This window comes from Erinaceus europaeus, chromosome 10 (assembly GCF_950295315.1).
Source record: "Erinaceus europaeus chromosome 10, mEriEur2.1, whole genome shotgun sequence".
NCBI classification, from domain to species: domain Eukaryota; kingdom Metazoa; phylum Chordata; class Mammalia; order Eulipotyphla; family Erinaceidae; genus Erinaceus; species Erinaceus europaeus.
Window position 1 is genome coordinate 77674338 of NC_080171.1, and position 15352 is coordinate 77689689.

General features: G+C 42.4%; 1 protein-coding gene across 1 annotated transcript in view; it reads left to right on the forward strand.

Annotated features, from left to right (window-relative positions):
- SLC1A1 (solute carrier family 1 member 1) overlaps positions 1–15352 on the forward strand; it is a 106291-nt gene that overhangs the window by 60596 nt on the left and 30343 nt on the right. Inside the window, exons 3-5 of the mRNA XM_060199788.1 lie at positions 9086–9178; positions 10046–10160; positions 13030–13072. Of these exons, the coding sequence (XP_060055771.1) occupies positions 9086–9178; positions 10046–10160; positions 13030–13072 (251 nt within the window). The remainder of the gene's footprint in view (positions 1–9085; positions 9179–10045; positions 10161–13029; positions 13073–15352) is intronic.

A 15352-nucleotide genomic window follows, 5' to 3' on the forward strand; every position in this document is an offset into this window, starting at 1 on the left:
TTGAACTTGGGACCTGATGCTTGAGAGTCCAGTGTTTTATCCACTGTGCCATCTCCTGGACCACAAAGCTTTCCTATTCTTTATCCCTCTGAGAGCATGGACCCAGGATCATTATGGGATGCAGATGGTGGAAGATCTAGCTTCTATAATTGCTTCCCATGACCAACTGAAGTCCTCCACCATCATGCACTGGGTTCTCTCAGTGCTCTCTCAACCCCCTCATACCTCTTTCCTTTAGAGTCCTTGACTCTGTTGTAATTTATTTATTTGTTTGTTTATTTTTACCAGAACACCTGCTTAGCTCAGACTTAAAGTGGTGCCAGTGACTGAAGCATCTTTCTTGCCCCAAACATGAAAGTCTTTCTGCATAGCCATGATGCTCTCTCTCACCCCTTTCTTTCTTTGCTTCTTAAGTTCCATCCATATGTAAGATCATCTAGTATAAGAGAGAGAGAGAAACAGAGGGAAAGGGGTGGAGAAAGAAAAAGAGAGAGAGAGAGAGAAAAACACCCACAGCACTACTTCGACACTCATGAAGCTTTCCCCCTGCAGATGCGGACCTGGCCCCAATATTTCATCATTTCTTGCTCTTAGATTACAATAACTTGAGCTTCCCATACAAGCAGCACAGTGATGAAACAGTGTCTCCTGTCTCTCACAGAGGGTACTCTCCCTGAGCTCCTCCCAGGAGGCTGTCATAACTGTTCAGGGAGGTCACCATCTCCTGCATTCCTCTTTGCCATGACAGTCAGAGCACCAACAGTGATATCCAACTGCTCCCAAGAAGGAGATCGTTTACAGGTTTCCCAGGGGCCCTTACTTAAGAGGCCTGCTCTTTTGCTTAGCTGCTGATCCACTTCGGGATGTGAGGGAGGGACCAAGTGGTAGTGCACCCAGTTGAGTGAACACACTATCACAGGGAAGCTTTGTAGAGGGTAGAGCAATAACTCTTATGGCAGTTAGGAAGGGAAGGATGAAGGGGGTGAGGGGGAAGCCTCTGTTGTTTTTTTAAAGTTCATGTATAACCCATTGAAAGAGGAAATTGCAGTAAACTAGAAGGTGGTGTAATGGCTAGAGCATTGGACTTTGCCATACCCTTGTTCATTTTCTCTCTCTCTCTCTCTCCCTATTACCTCAGAAATAAACAACTCTTTAAAGGGTGGAAATATTGAGTGTGTTGGATTGATGCCCTGGTTCTCTCTGTCATTATGAAGGTTACAATTTAATGAGAAAGACAGACATGAAATAATAAGTCCATTCATAGAAAGTACAAGTCATGATATGAACAAATACTAGGTGAGGAAAACAGAAGACACAAATTTAGCATGGAGACTCAGAGGACTTGGAGACAAGTGAACCAGGTGGAAGGAAGAGCTCCAGAAGAGGCCAGAGGAGGGAGATGGAGCTGGCAGATAGCTCGAGCTAGGCTGGGAGGTAGGCAAGGCCGCCTTCTGCAGGGCCTCATGAGCTGGGAGAAAGATTTTCCATTTTACCTTAAATGCCATTGGAGGATTATATCAAAATGTGAAAAGGCTGATTTATGGGGATTTGTTTTGTTTTGTTTTTAAGATCTCCTTAGTGCTCATGTGAGGAAAGAATTCAGGGTTTCAGAGGGTTTGGAGGGATGAGTGTCTTAATGCCTTCCAATCAGCAACACACTTCACATCAGGTTTTTTTTTTTTTTTTTTTTTTTGCCTCCAGGATTATTGCTGGGGCTCGGTGCCTACACCATGAATCCACTGCTCCTGAAGGCCATTTTTTCCCTTTTGTTACCCTGGTTGTTTTTATCATTGTTGTGGTTATTATTATCTTTGCTATTGATATCATTGTTGAAAGAGAGAAATGGAGAGAGATGAGGAAGACAGAGAAGGGGAGAGAAAGATAGACACCTACAGACCTGCTTCACCGCTTGTGAAGGGACTCCCCTGCAGGTGGAGAGCCAGGGGCTCGAACTGGGATCCTTAACACTGGTCCTTGCACTTTGCGCCATGTGCACTTAACCCACTTCACTACTGCCCACCCCCCCCCCTTTTTTTTTAACCAGAGCACTGCTCAGCTCTGGTTCATGGTAATGCAGTGGTTGAACCTGGGACTTTGGAGCCTCAGGCAGGATAGTCTATTTGAATATCCACTTGGCCATCTACACCCCCCCACCACCAGTCATTTTGTTCCATAACAATGAGGCTGCTTACCAAGTGCATGTTGCCGTCTCGGTACCAGGAGTGAGAGCTACATTTGATCCTCACAGCAACCACACAAGATGGGATGGTTCTGCTTTGCCTGTCACTGTTACTGTCTTTAGGATGTAGACACTAGAAAGAGTTGTAGACTGAGTCTAGGGAGAGGAGCCTGGGTTTGAGCCAAAGCCTAAGCTCATTCCTCTCTCCACCTGTGGCCTCTCTGCATATAAGAGGCCCTTGATTCCTGTGAGGCAGTAGAGTTCTTGGATATTATGTCCATTCAAACTTGCGAAGTGCCATCAAATCCCAGACCAGAACATTTTCCAGTGGTAGAGTTGATCTCGACACCTTAATGGCAAGGTGGAAAAAGCTTGCCACAAAAACTTCATTTCCAGTGGGTGGTAGCTTCATCAGGGAGCTCTTTCACGGAGCTCTCTAGGGTGTTTATTTTTAAAACCTGCTATTGTTTGTGGCAATGGCTTCCTTTGGAGTGTTTTTAGAAAAAGTTCTGATAGATTATTACTTCCCTGGCCAGGAGCCAGAACCCCAGCCAGAACTCAAACCACCTCCTGAAGTTAAAAAAATAAATAAATAAAAATGCGGACTCTTAAAATAACGAATTAGTAGATGCCCCTGACTTCCAAGGACAGTTTGGAATTATGTTCCTGTATTTGGGTCACATCCCAGCCTTAAAACCATCCATGGTTTTAGGAGGTAATTGTAGTCTCATTGGTAAGTGGACTTGTTAAAGGGGGGAAAAGAAAATCAATGACACATGTTAAAAACAGACTTAACTCAGATCAGGGGTAGGAAATCTTTTTTTCTGCCAAGGGCCATTTAGATATTTATAACACCTTTCAGGAGCCATATAAAATTATTGACTTAAAATGAGCACTTAATATTGCTAGGAAAAAAGCTCCCAGATTGATTGGACTTTGAGTCCCACCTACATTTGCCTTGGCAGGGCAAGGCCAGATGATCCATCCCCCACTCCGGCAGTGAGTGAGATTGTGCATAGGTGGGGAGACTGGGCTTGATCCACTCTGAATGCAGGTATGGGTGAGTGAAAATTAACTAGCAAGAATCTGAGAATCAGCACATGGGCACTGGTACACCCAGTTAATTGCACTCATAACCATGTGCAAGGCCTCTGGTTCCTCTCCCTCTTACCTGCCCCTCCCCTCTCAATTTCTCTCTGTCCTATCAAATAAAATAGAAAAGAAAAGAAAAAGGAGGGGTAATAGTGGATTCATAGTGCAGGCACTGAGTCCCAACAGTAGCCCTGGTGACAAATAACAAGTTATATATCAAGTTACAAGTCTTCCTGGAGATGGGCCAGGGGGTTGGTGGAAACAAGGAGCCTAATCGACTGACCTGGTGATCAAGAAATGGTTTTTTTTTTTTTTTTTTTTTTTTTTTAGAGAGCAAGAGAGAGGCCACAGCACCACCAACCATGTTTGAGCCCAGCCCCCACTACATTAGAGGAAGCCTTGGGCCTGTGTTCTCTTTCACTCTCACTCTCTCTCTCTCTCACGCCCACACACATGTGCACATACACACACAGATAAGTAGGAGGGGAGTACCTAATAATTAAAGAAAAAAGGCTGGCAAACACTGGGGTGCTAGATATATTCTCCAGTGGATGTCTATTGTGGGTAAGAAGTTTGGGTGGCTGCCTTTGAAACCAAAGCAAACCAGCCTGCACTACTGGTTTCTAAAGGGTCTGCTTGCTGAGTTCCTGGTCTCTGAAACACAAGTAGATCTTAGAAACAGACTCAGCTTACAGAGAACGGTTTTGTTATGTGAAGCATAACATGGGGAGCATCAAGTACGGCACTAAGAGAGTGCCTGCATGGGGCACCCAAGACCCAGAGATGCAGCGTAGCCATCGCAGTGGTGGGAATATAGAGCAGAAGGCAGTGATGGTTGTCTTGGGCTGAGTCCATGAGGTGCAGTGAACAGGCTGCACTAGCTTTGTTGTGGAATTAGCTAGTGTTGTTGAGCCAGATGTTGTTGTGCGCGGGCCCCGGAGAAGAGATAGGGGGTCCGGAGCGAAGAGGAAACACAAATCTTTATTTGCGCTGGCACCTCAGAGTTGGGTATTAGAGAAGCAGGTTGGGCCATGTGGAGGTAGCGAAAATGGCTGCCTCACGCAGTAACCTTTCCTGCGTCTGAACACCGGAGTGAAGCGCTGGCAAGAGAGAGAGGTGCGGAAGAAGAAAGGCTTTTATAGGAGCAGCTTTCACGAGAATGGGAAGGGGGAGGAGTAACCATAGCACTCCAGGATAGGATGATAACTCTCGTGAGAATGGGAGGGGGGAGGAGTAACCAAAGCACTCTGGATATAGTGGGGATATAGACAATGCCCTGAGGGCATAACATGGCGGAACAGGCACTCTGAGAATGTCCCAACTCTCACGGGAACTAGCAGTAGCCTGAGAAGACAACATGGCAGATGTGACTGCATCGCATAATTTCCCAGCAAGCTAGAATATGCTTGCTGAACATTATTGAGTGCCCACTAAGTGCTGGACACTCTGGGGAGGTCTAGAAATTGTGCTATCCAGTATGGTCGCTGTTATCCACATATGGCCATTTAAAGGGAGGTTCATTAAAATTCAGCTCCTTGGTCACACCCATCACATGTGTGATCACGTAGAGCCCATGATCCCCTCCCCACCCGCCAGTGACAGCACATACACAGAGCATTTCCATCGCTATAGGAAGTTTTATTGTATGGCATTGCCATGGGATTTTGTAGCACATGGTGGAGCCAGTGTTGTACAAGGGTTGAGAGTATGGCCTTCGCAGTCAAACCCGGGTTGGGATCCCAGCTCCACAATTCATCACCCCGGAGTAACCTCTACTTAGTCTCTGTCAGCCACAGCTGTCTCCTCTGCAGGAGTGGGCATGACAATGTCTGCATCATAGGGTTACAGAGAGGATCAGATGATGGCCTGCATGTAGCCATCACTTGACAGACACACTGTATCTACTATCACCTCTCTCAATTTTATTGTAATTACCTTCATGGTTAGGGTGGGTGGGTGAGTGAGATGTTTAGACCATTCAGACAGCTGATGTGCCTATTATAGAGGTTTTCAAAGATTAGGCTAGGCCTAGGGAGACAGCATAATGGTTCTGCAAAAAGACTTCCCCTGCCTGCATTGGAGGAAGCACTGCACCACCATAAACTGGAACTGAGCAGTGCTCTGGTGTAAAAAATAAATAAAGTAAAGAAAGAATAAAATTAATCAAAGATTAGGCTGTTTTCCTGCAGATTCTCCCTAATGATGGCCTCCACTCCATCCTAATCACTACATCATAAATGATCCCAGAAAACCTAACTTGGGGGCTAACTCTGCCCCTTATGAGTGGAGACATAGCCCTCAAAATTTAGAGAGGTGTGCTTGTTCATCTGAATTAGTTTCCGATACATCCAGGAGGATTGTAAGATTTACACAGCTTTAAAAAATGGAAAAGAAAGCTCTTCCTGAAAGTAACTACAAGGTAGTTGCTGTATCCCAGCAGGCAGAAGCCAGCTGACTGCTTTGGGGAAGTATTTATTTAAGATGTTTCCAAGAATCTCATTACCATGACACTTTTTCTTACCAGCTGGGTCCTGGAATAGATGCAGAGGTACCCACCCATGGCCAAATCATTAAGACAAATTAAGACATAATAGCATATGCTGGAAACAATTACCCACATAGATTTAATTTGTTTCACTGCTGGAAGGAAATCCTGAAAGAGCACAAATACATACCCAAGAACAGCTCTGTGGCCACCCTGTGAACCTGGCAACTGCCCATGCCTTAGGGGCTGGAATGGTACAGATTGGACGTTGTCTACCAAAGTGGTGTGTGTATCCAAAAATGCATCCTCTGTTAGGTCAGTGTTACAGATGCTCCCTTGTGTTATCTGGTGTTCTGTTAGGTTGGTGGTTTTCTTGATTTTTTTTAACCTACCATTATTGTTAGAAATAATGTGAGTTTTAAAGTGGAATAGGCACATTTTATAATCATGCACATAGCAAATCAATATGTTTCCATTACTTGTTCTCTTTTTTCTTTAAGTGACAAAAAAGCTGACTGTAAGATAGTTCATTCATTTCTGAATTGTGGCTTTCTGTTTCATGGTTCTTGTTGTGTCTTGTGGATGTTTCTTATAGAATTGTTATTTTAACTCTTTTTTATCTTTGTCCTTTATTAGAGGAGAGAGAAATGACAGTGATGATGATGGTGGTGGTGGTGGTGGTGGTGGTGATGCCAGAGCATCACTCTGGCCCTTGCAATGCCAGGGATCAAACCCTGGACCTCACAATTGCAAGATGAGCACTCTGCCTACTATGCCAACTCCTGGGCCACTATTTTTTAATTCTTTTTCCTTCTTTTCTTTTTGCCACTATCTTTGGGGCTCTGTGCCAGCATTACGAATCCACCACTCCTGGTGGACAATTTTTTCTTTTGATTTTATTTGGTAGGACAGAGAGAAATTGTGTGCTCAACAGGATGCACCACCACCCTGCCTCCTGTTTTTAAGATTTATCATTAAAAAGAAATGTTTTCTTGGCATATCAAACTGCATTTTCCACAGAGAATAGAGTCTATCATCCAAGCTATTCTAGGATGTGACAGGTATGATATGCCCATCCTATGTTAATTGCACAGCCTTGCCCTGGAGGTTGGTGACTGGCCCTTAACACCATCCTGGGATGGTTAGTAAGGAGGCCAGAAGCCCCACTTTCAAAATGCTGATTTCCCAAGGAATCAGCTGCAGGCAGAAGTCTGTCATGTTTAGAATAGTAAATGACTTGTTCTGTTATCATGATGACAGCTCTTCCCTGTGTATTAGATATGCCCAATTGCATGTGAGGCACATGATTCAGCAGCCACTTTAAAAAATGGGTAGCCTACATCAGAAAGGACAAAATAACAAATACCGGTAAGGATGTAGAGAGAAGGGAGTCCTTCTAGACTGTTGGTAGGAATGCAAATAGTATAGACCCTATGGAAAGCAATTTGGGAATTCCTGAAAACATTTTTTTAAAAAACCTACCATATGCCCCAGCAATTCCTCTCCTAGGCATCTATCCAAAGAGCAAAAAAATACCTATTCCAAAAGACCTATGCACAACTGTTTGTTGCAGTATTATTTGCATTAGGAAACAACACAACCGGTTCGAGCCCCCAGCTCCCCACCTGCAGGGGGGTCACTTCACAGGCAATGAAGCAGGTCTGCAGATGTCTATCTTTCTCTCTCTCCCTCTCTTTCTTCCCCTCCTCTCTCCATTTCTCTGTCCTGTCTAACAACGATGACAGCAATAACAACAACAATAATAACAACAACAATGATAAACAAGGGCAACAAAAGGGAAAAAATAAAAAAAGAATTAAAAAAAAGAAACAACACAAGTGTCCAACAACAGATAAAACAGTTTAAAAAGTTGTAATATATACATAACAGAATGCTACACAACTAAGAAATGGTGACATGTTCTCCTTTGCTACAACCTGGCAGGAACTAGAGAAAATCATGTTGACTTAGATCAGCCAGAAGGAGGAGGATGAATGCCCAGATGATCTCACTCACAGATGGGCTCTAAGAAACAGAGCAAAGGACAATGGAGGGTGAATCTTCAGTGGACTACAGTCTATCACAGCAGATTCAGGGACTCAGGACGGGACTGGAGATTAAGTTCTTGTGGTGGATAAAGTAGAATAAGATGATGGTTTGGCTGAGGGTGAAATGTACCTATTCTTGGGGAAATGTAGAATTGGACCATGGTGACAAAAAATCCTGTAAAGCAGCATTTCCTCAATAAAGTGATATTGGAATTGGGGGAAAATTTTAAGCTTGATAGACCCTTTAGAGTAGGAGAAGTGAATGTGAAAGCCTGTGCTATAGGACAGCTCACACATACTGAAGACTCAAAGAAAGGATTTTTTTTTTCTTTTTAAGGAAGAGAAGTCTCAGAGTTTTTACCAAATGAGGGCAGGGAGTGGGGACATCAAGGAAGACCCAATTGGGCCAACAGCAAGGTATTGAGGATTTATTTAGAAATAGTTACCAAGGGAGTCGGGAGGTAGTGCAGCGGGTTAAACACAGGTGGCGCAAAGCACAAGGACTGGCATAAGGATCCCGGTTCAAGCCCCTGGCTCCCCACCTGCAGGGGCATCGCTTCATAAGTGGTGAAGCAGATCTGCAGGTGTCTGTCTTTCTCTTCCCCTCTGTCTTCCCCTCCTCTCTCCATTTCTCTCTGTCCTGTCCAACAATGACGACATCAATAATAACTACAATAAAACAACAGGGGCAACAAAAGGGAATAAATAAATAAATATTTTAAAACTCCTACACTGCTGGTGGGAATTTCAGTTGGTCCAACCCCTTTGGAAAGCAGTCTGGAGAACTCTCAGAAGGCTATAAATGGACCTACCCTATGATCCTGCAATTCCTTTCCTGGGAATATATCCTAAGGAACCAAACAGCCATCCAAAAAGATTTGTGTATACCTATGTTCATAGTAGCACAATTTGTAATAGCCAAAACCTGGAAGCAACTCAGGTGTCCAATAACAGATGAGTGGCTGCATAAGTTGTGGTGTATATACACAATGGAATACTACTCAGTCATTAAAAATGGTGAATTCACCTTCTTTGCCCCATTTTGGGTAGAGCTTGAAGGAAACACAAGTGGTGAAGCAGGTCTGCAGGTGTCTATCTTTCTCTCTGTCTTCCCCCTCCTCTCAATTTCTCTCTGCCCTATTCACTTAAAAAAAAATGGAAAAAAATGGCTGCCAGGACCAGCAGATTCATAGTGCCTGCACCAAGCCCCAGTAATAACTGTGGTGGCAAAAATAATAATAAAATAAAATATGAATGCCATTCAATTTCTTCCCACTTCAGGTGTTGCCGCACTGGATTCCAATGTGTCTGGAAAAATTGGTCTGCGTGCTGTCGTGTATTATTTCTGTACCACTGCCATTGCTGTGATTCTAGGTAAAAAAAAAAAAAAAAAAAGGTATTCCTTTCTATCATTGTGACTTTTCCTTAAGAAAGAGTTAGGCTTTTATAAATGCACAAATTTTTTTCAGTTAGAAAGTAGCATTGTCAGGCTGCCTTGTAATGTGGGGGTGAGGGGGGGAACTTAGAATCTACACAGTACCTTTTACATGAAGAAAATATGATGCTGACTAAACTTCACTCCTAGTACTGTGCTAGCACCTCTAGCACCACAGCTAGGAATAACCTTGGCGACAAATAAAGGAAGAAAGTGATGCTGGGAGGGAAGAAAAGTAATTAGACCATTGGGGAAGATAGTATAATGACTATGCAAACTATTCTGATGTCTGAGGCTCCCAGGTCCCAAGTTCAATGCCCAGCATCACCATAAGCCAGAGCTGAGCAGTGCTATGGTCTCAGTCACTCTGTCTCTTGATCCATTAAAAATATTATTTCAAAGAATAGGAAAACTATCAGGGAAGGGGATGGGATACGGAGTTCTGGTGATGGGAATTGTGTGGAGTTGTGCCCCTCTTATCCAGTGTTTCCTTTTTATAAATAAATAAATAGGAAAAAATATATATTATTTCAGTGAGAGAGAAACAAAGATACAGAGAGGAGGGAGGGTAGGGGGAAGAGAGAGAGCACTGCTTGGCCCCCATTCAATTTGATCTGTCTCTTATGAAAATAAGGTAAAATACAAAAAGGAAAAGCAATTAGACCACAGTTGGGGTCCAAACTGGACCTTGGGATTCCCATTCCTGGTATTGCCTGGTACCACTATGCCTATTAGTCCTGAGGAGGAGGTGCCAGGGGTGCCAGTGCCTTGTAGGTTAATGCTCTCTGGGTGCCTCTTGGCCACAGGTATTGTGCTGGTGGTGAGCATCAAGCCCGGTGTCACCCAGAAAGTGTCTGACATTGACAGAACTGGGATCAGCCCTGAAGTCAGCACAGTGGATGCCATGTTAGACCTGGTCAGGTGAGTGTCTTGATAGCAAGGTGGCCGCACAGGCATGTGACCTGTGTGGTCAGACAAAGCTCCATATTTGTGGCCACCTTGCATACGTTAATAATTGAATGGAGGCCAGGTGGTGCTGCACCCAGTTGAGTGCACACATTACCACACACAAGGACCCAGGTTCAAGCCCCTGCTCCACCCTGACCCCCTGCAGGGGGAAGCTTCACGAATAGTGAGGCAGGTCTGCAAATATCTCTCTACCTCTCTGTCTCCCCTTCCCCTTTGAATTTCTCTCTGTACTATATAATAAATAAGAAAGGAAAGAGGGGCAGGGGAAAATGGCCTCCAAGAGTGATGGATTTGTTGTGCCACCACCGAGCCCCAGCAATAACCCTAATAGCAAAACCAAAGAAAAAGGGTGAGGGGAGTTGGGTGGTAGCACAGAGGGTTAATCACAGGTGGTGCAAAGCACAAGGACCAGTGTAACGATCCTGGTTTGAGCCCCTGGCTCCCCACCTTCAGGGGAGTCGCTTCACAGGTGGTGAAGCAGGTCTGCAGGTGTCTATCTTTCTCTTCCCCTCTCTGTCTTCCCCTCCTCTCTCTATTTCTCTCTGTCCTATCCAAAAACGACGACATCAATAACAACGACAATAATAAGAAAAAACAACCTGGGCAACAACAGGGAAAATAAATAAATATTTTTTTTAATTTAAGTAATAATAATAATAACTGAATGAGTACATTCTCCTTTCTGCCTCAGTTCCTCAGTTTAAATACCAGCCCTTATTGTCAGGTCATGGTCCCAAGAGTGAGTTAAAGAAACACCCTTATCTGAAGTTATTAGGACTGAAAATTGATCAGTTATTTTTTTATATTTTATTTAATTTCTTATTTTAATGAGAGATACAGAGAGAAAGGCCAGAGTACTGCTCAGCTGTGACTTATAGTGGTGCTGGGGAATTGAACCTGGGACCTTGGAGCCTCAGACATGAGAATCTTTTGCTTATTATGCTTATTATTATGCATATTATGCTATTATTATTCTCTTTTCCCAGCCTGGTTAGTTATTTTCAAGATATTTATTTGTTTGTTTGTTTGTTTATTGGGTAGGGACAAAGAGAAACTGAGATGGAAATGGGGAAATAAACAGGGAAAGAGAGAAACACCTGCAGCCTTGCTTCACCACTTGTGAAGCTTCTCCCCCACAGGTGGGGACCAGCAGCTTGAACCCAGTTCCTTGCGCATGCTAAGGTGAGCTCAAGCAGGTGCACCACCACCAGGCCCTTGGTTAGTTCTTGTTTGTTTGTTTGTTTGTTTTTTAACATGAGACTTTAGAGAAATTGAGAGGGGAGGCGGAGATAGATACAGAGAGATTCCTGCAGCCCTGCTTCATCACTTGTGAACCTTTCCCCCCTATTAGTAATGTGTGCACTTAACCAAGTCTGCCACCACCTGGCCCTGGATAGTTATTTTTTAAATAGCAATAAGAGAATGTCACTTGGTCATACAGTTGCATTACATATATTGTTTTCACTGGAAACTTGGATGCACGTATTTGCCTTTTTTGTTTGCAGTAGAATCAAAGTCTCTTTTCTTTGAGTGAGTTGTGATTTTTATATCATTTCTGTTGCACCTACTGTCCTTATAGATGCATCATCCTTAATTTTAAGATTTACTTTCCAAGAATCTGTGCAAAACCCTTAGAAACTACAAAAATCTTAGAAAATACAAAGAAGAGAATCAGGCGGTAGCACATCCAGTTGAGATCATATGTTACCATGTGCAGGGACACAGGTTCAAGCCCCCACCCCACACCTACAGGCGAGAAGCTTCACGAGCGAGCAGTGAAGCAGGTTTGCAGATGTCTTTCCTTCTCTCTCCCTATCTAGCTCCCTCACCCCTCTCAGTTTCTCTTTGTCCTATCAAATAAAATAGAGAGAATAAATAAATTATAGAAAACATTTTTAAAAAGAAAGTACAAAGAAAACCAAGTACCAAATCCTTCCAGGTTTATTATTATTATAATTATTATTGTTGTTGTCTTCCTATCCCATTCCTTATTTAACCACAGGAATCTTAGTTGGTTTTGTTGATTGGGTTTCTAGGCATTTAGCTTAGTTTTTCTAGAAACCACACATTTCTTTTCTCATATTTCATTGATTCACATAATATTCAATTCAGCAAGTCTTATGGTGTTTTCAACAGTCACAGAGACTGTGGGAACAAATACAATGGACTTTTGTTAAGTGTATATACTAGCTGATGAAAATAGAAATGTGTAGACTAGAGAGCTGGGCGGTAGCACAGCAGGTTAAGCACAGGTGGTGCAAAGTGCAAGGACCGGTGTAAAGATCCGGATTTGAGCCCCCAGCTCCCCACCTGCAGGGGAGTCGCTTCACAGGCGGTGAAGCAGGTCTGCAGGTGTCTATCTTTCTCTCCCCCTCTCTGTCTTCCCCTCCTCTCTCCATTTCTCTCTGTCCTATCCAACAATGACAACAGCAATAACAGCAATAATGACTACAACAATAAAACAACAAGGGCAACAAAAGGGAATAAATAAATAAATATTTTTTAAAAGAAATGTGTAGATTATTAATGAAGACTTAACAACAAGTGTCCACTTGCCAGTATGGTATTCTGTTTCACTAAGGACGCACATTAATTACCCAGTGATTCAGTAAGTAGATAGTTCACTGGGAAAGTTCTCTTTACTTATTTGAAGCTCATCATTGAAAACTTAATCTTTGTGCAAGAAAGGATGCAGAGAAGAGTCCAGGAGAGTATTAATGCTATATAGTATTCATTTCAACCAGTGCATTGTGTGTAACAAAAACAGCAACAACAAAACTCTTTTGCCTTGACATAATGCTGCTTTTCATGTCTCCAACAGGAACATGTTCCCTGAGAACCTTGTTCAAGCCTGTTTTCAGCAGGTAATAAAGATATTTGCCCTCAAATTGCTCCCTTCTTTTCATTATCAATTAAGATTTGGAGCTATTTATTGTTGTTTTTTTCTGGAGTGACCCAAGAAATGCAATTAGCCCATCCAAACTGGCAGCAGGAAACATGCCTGTGATTTGAGAACTTTAGGTGACTTCTGCTCACTTTCTATTACAGAAAAGAAAAATAATAATAAGGCTAAGTAGTAACTCCTCTTTGTATCCCTGTTCTTTTACACCACTGTGAAGTGTGTGTGTCATTGTGTATTTTTCCCTCAAAGAGGCTTCAGTGGATTACATCAGGAACCTGTCAAACAATGAGAAATTTTAAATATGACCTCTGATAACCTGTTTTTAGAGAGCCATAGGATTGGGTTGTTGGAAAATTCATAATGTATTTTTTATGTTTTTCTTTTTTTTAACTTTCATTTATTTTTATTATTATACCAGATCAGTTCTGGCTTATGGTGGTGCAGGGGATTGAACCTGGGACTTTGGAGCCTCAGGCATGGTCTCTTTGCATAACTATTATGCTATCTACTCCCACCTTTTTCTTTTTTTTTTTTTTTTTTTTTGCCACCAGGGCTATCACTGGGCCTGGGTTCCTGCAAATACACCATTCCTGGGAGCCATTTTTTCCCTTTTTTCTATTTCCTATTTTATTGGCTAGGACATAGAAAAGTTGAGAAGGGAGGGAGATAGAGGGGGAAGAGAAAGACAGATACCCGCAGACCTGCTTCACCTCTCATGAAGTGTCATGAATAGCACTGTAATGAATGTAGATATGCACATGGGGTCTTGGTGTGTGTGTGTGTGTGTGTGTGTGTGTGTGTGTGTGTGTGTGTGTGTGTAACAGCCAAGCCTTAATCTCTTTTGAGTACACTTCTGTGCATTATATGAGAGAGTGATGCAGTTTCATTATTTTGCACATATTCAATTCTCCCAATACCACTGATTGAAGAGACTTTCTTTTCTCCATTTTATATTCTTGACTCCTTTGCCAAAAATTAACTCACAGTATATATGAGGATTTATTTCTGGACCTTTAAGTCTATTTCATCGATATGTGTGTCTGCTCTGACCCCAAGGCTATACTGTTTAGATTACTGAGGCTTCAAACAAATTTCAGTATTATTTGTCCTATTAGCTTGAATGCCATTGAAATTTTGATAGGGATTGCATTTAATCTGTACAGTGCTTTGAGTGAAATGATCATGTTGACATTGTTAATTCTTCCTCTCATGAGGAAGAATTATTCTCAAACATAGAATCATGCTATTATTGAAAGGAAACTTAGACTCCCTGTAGATGTAATGCAGAAAAGAAAATGAATTCTATTTCACTTTCCTTTCCCTTCATGAGGAAAGTAACATCTCAGCTGTATGGATAGTTAGTATTAGTTAATGGTACCAGGTCTTGTTTGGAGCATTGCTGACACTCTATGGAGCAATGTAACAGAGCTAGGATTTTTTTTTTCTATCTAGGAGTATTTAATAATCTCTTCACTTCATTTCCTTTAGGCCTTTTTCTCTTATTTGTCTATGCTCTTTAAGACAGCTGAGTCTTAACACAAACTGCTATGTTCATTTGCATAAATTGCATTAACAGAGACCTCTGTGTATACCAGCAAAATAGCAACTAAATTGCTCCCTGCTGCCCTCCAAGAGGCACAGAACTACCTCTATTTTAGGGGTACAGTTCAACCACACTGGTCATTTGTAGTGTACTTGGTGCTGGCAGAGCCTTATGGGAATGACATTTTGCCTTGTGTAGGGTATACTGGGTCTTTCTTAAAGCTCTCCACTGCAGATCCACAAATTCAACAGAAGTCACACTTACAGAATAGTCCTAAAGGGAACAGGCACATCATCCTTGGTGTTTATCAAAGGCACAGTTCATTCCATTTTGTCTGTGTAGTTAAAAATAACAAAGGAATGTCTAGAAACAGAAATTATTAACAAGATCCCTGTCAGTGAAAGTACTTACAAGTAAAGCCAATCCTTTCTTTCATGTCATTAATTTTCCCCTTGTTCTAAAAATGAAAGAATGTTATGATATCATTGAGTGGTGCTTGGACCTCTCATTCCCACTTCTGCTTCCAAGGTTTCACAAAAGATAAAATCGAAAACTAGAACCAGAAGAGGTCAGAGGTAGAACCCTTCAGCTGCATTTGTTTGGCCAAAGTGACATAGTTCAGTGGCTTTAGCCTCAAAAGCTTTAAAAAAAAAAAACCTTTTTGTTATTGTTTTCTCTCTGCCCCTTTTTCCTCCATTG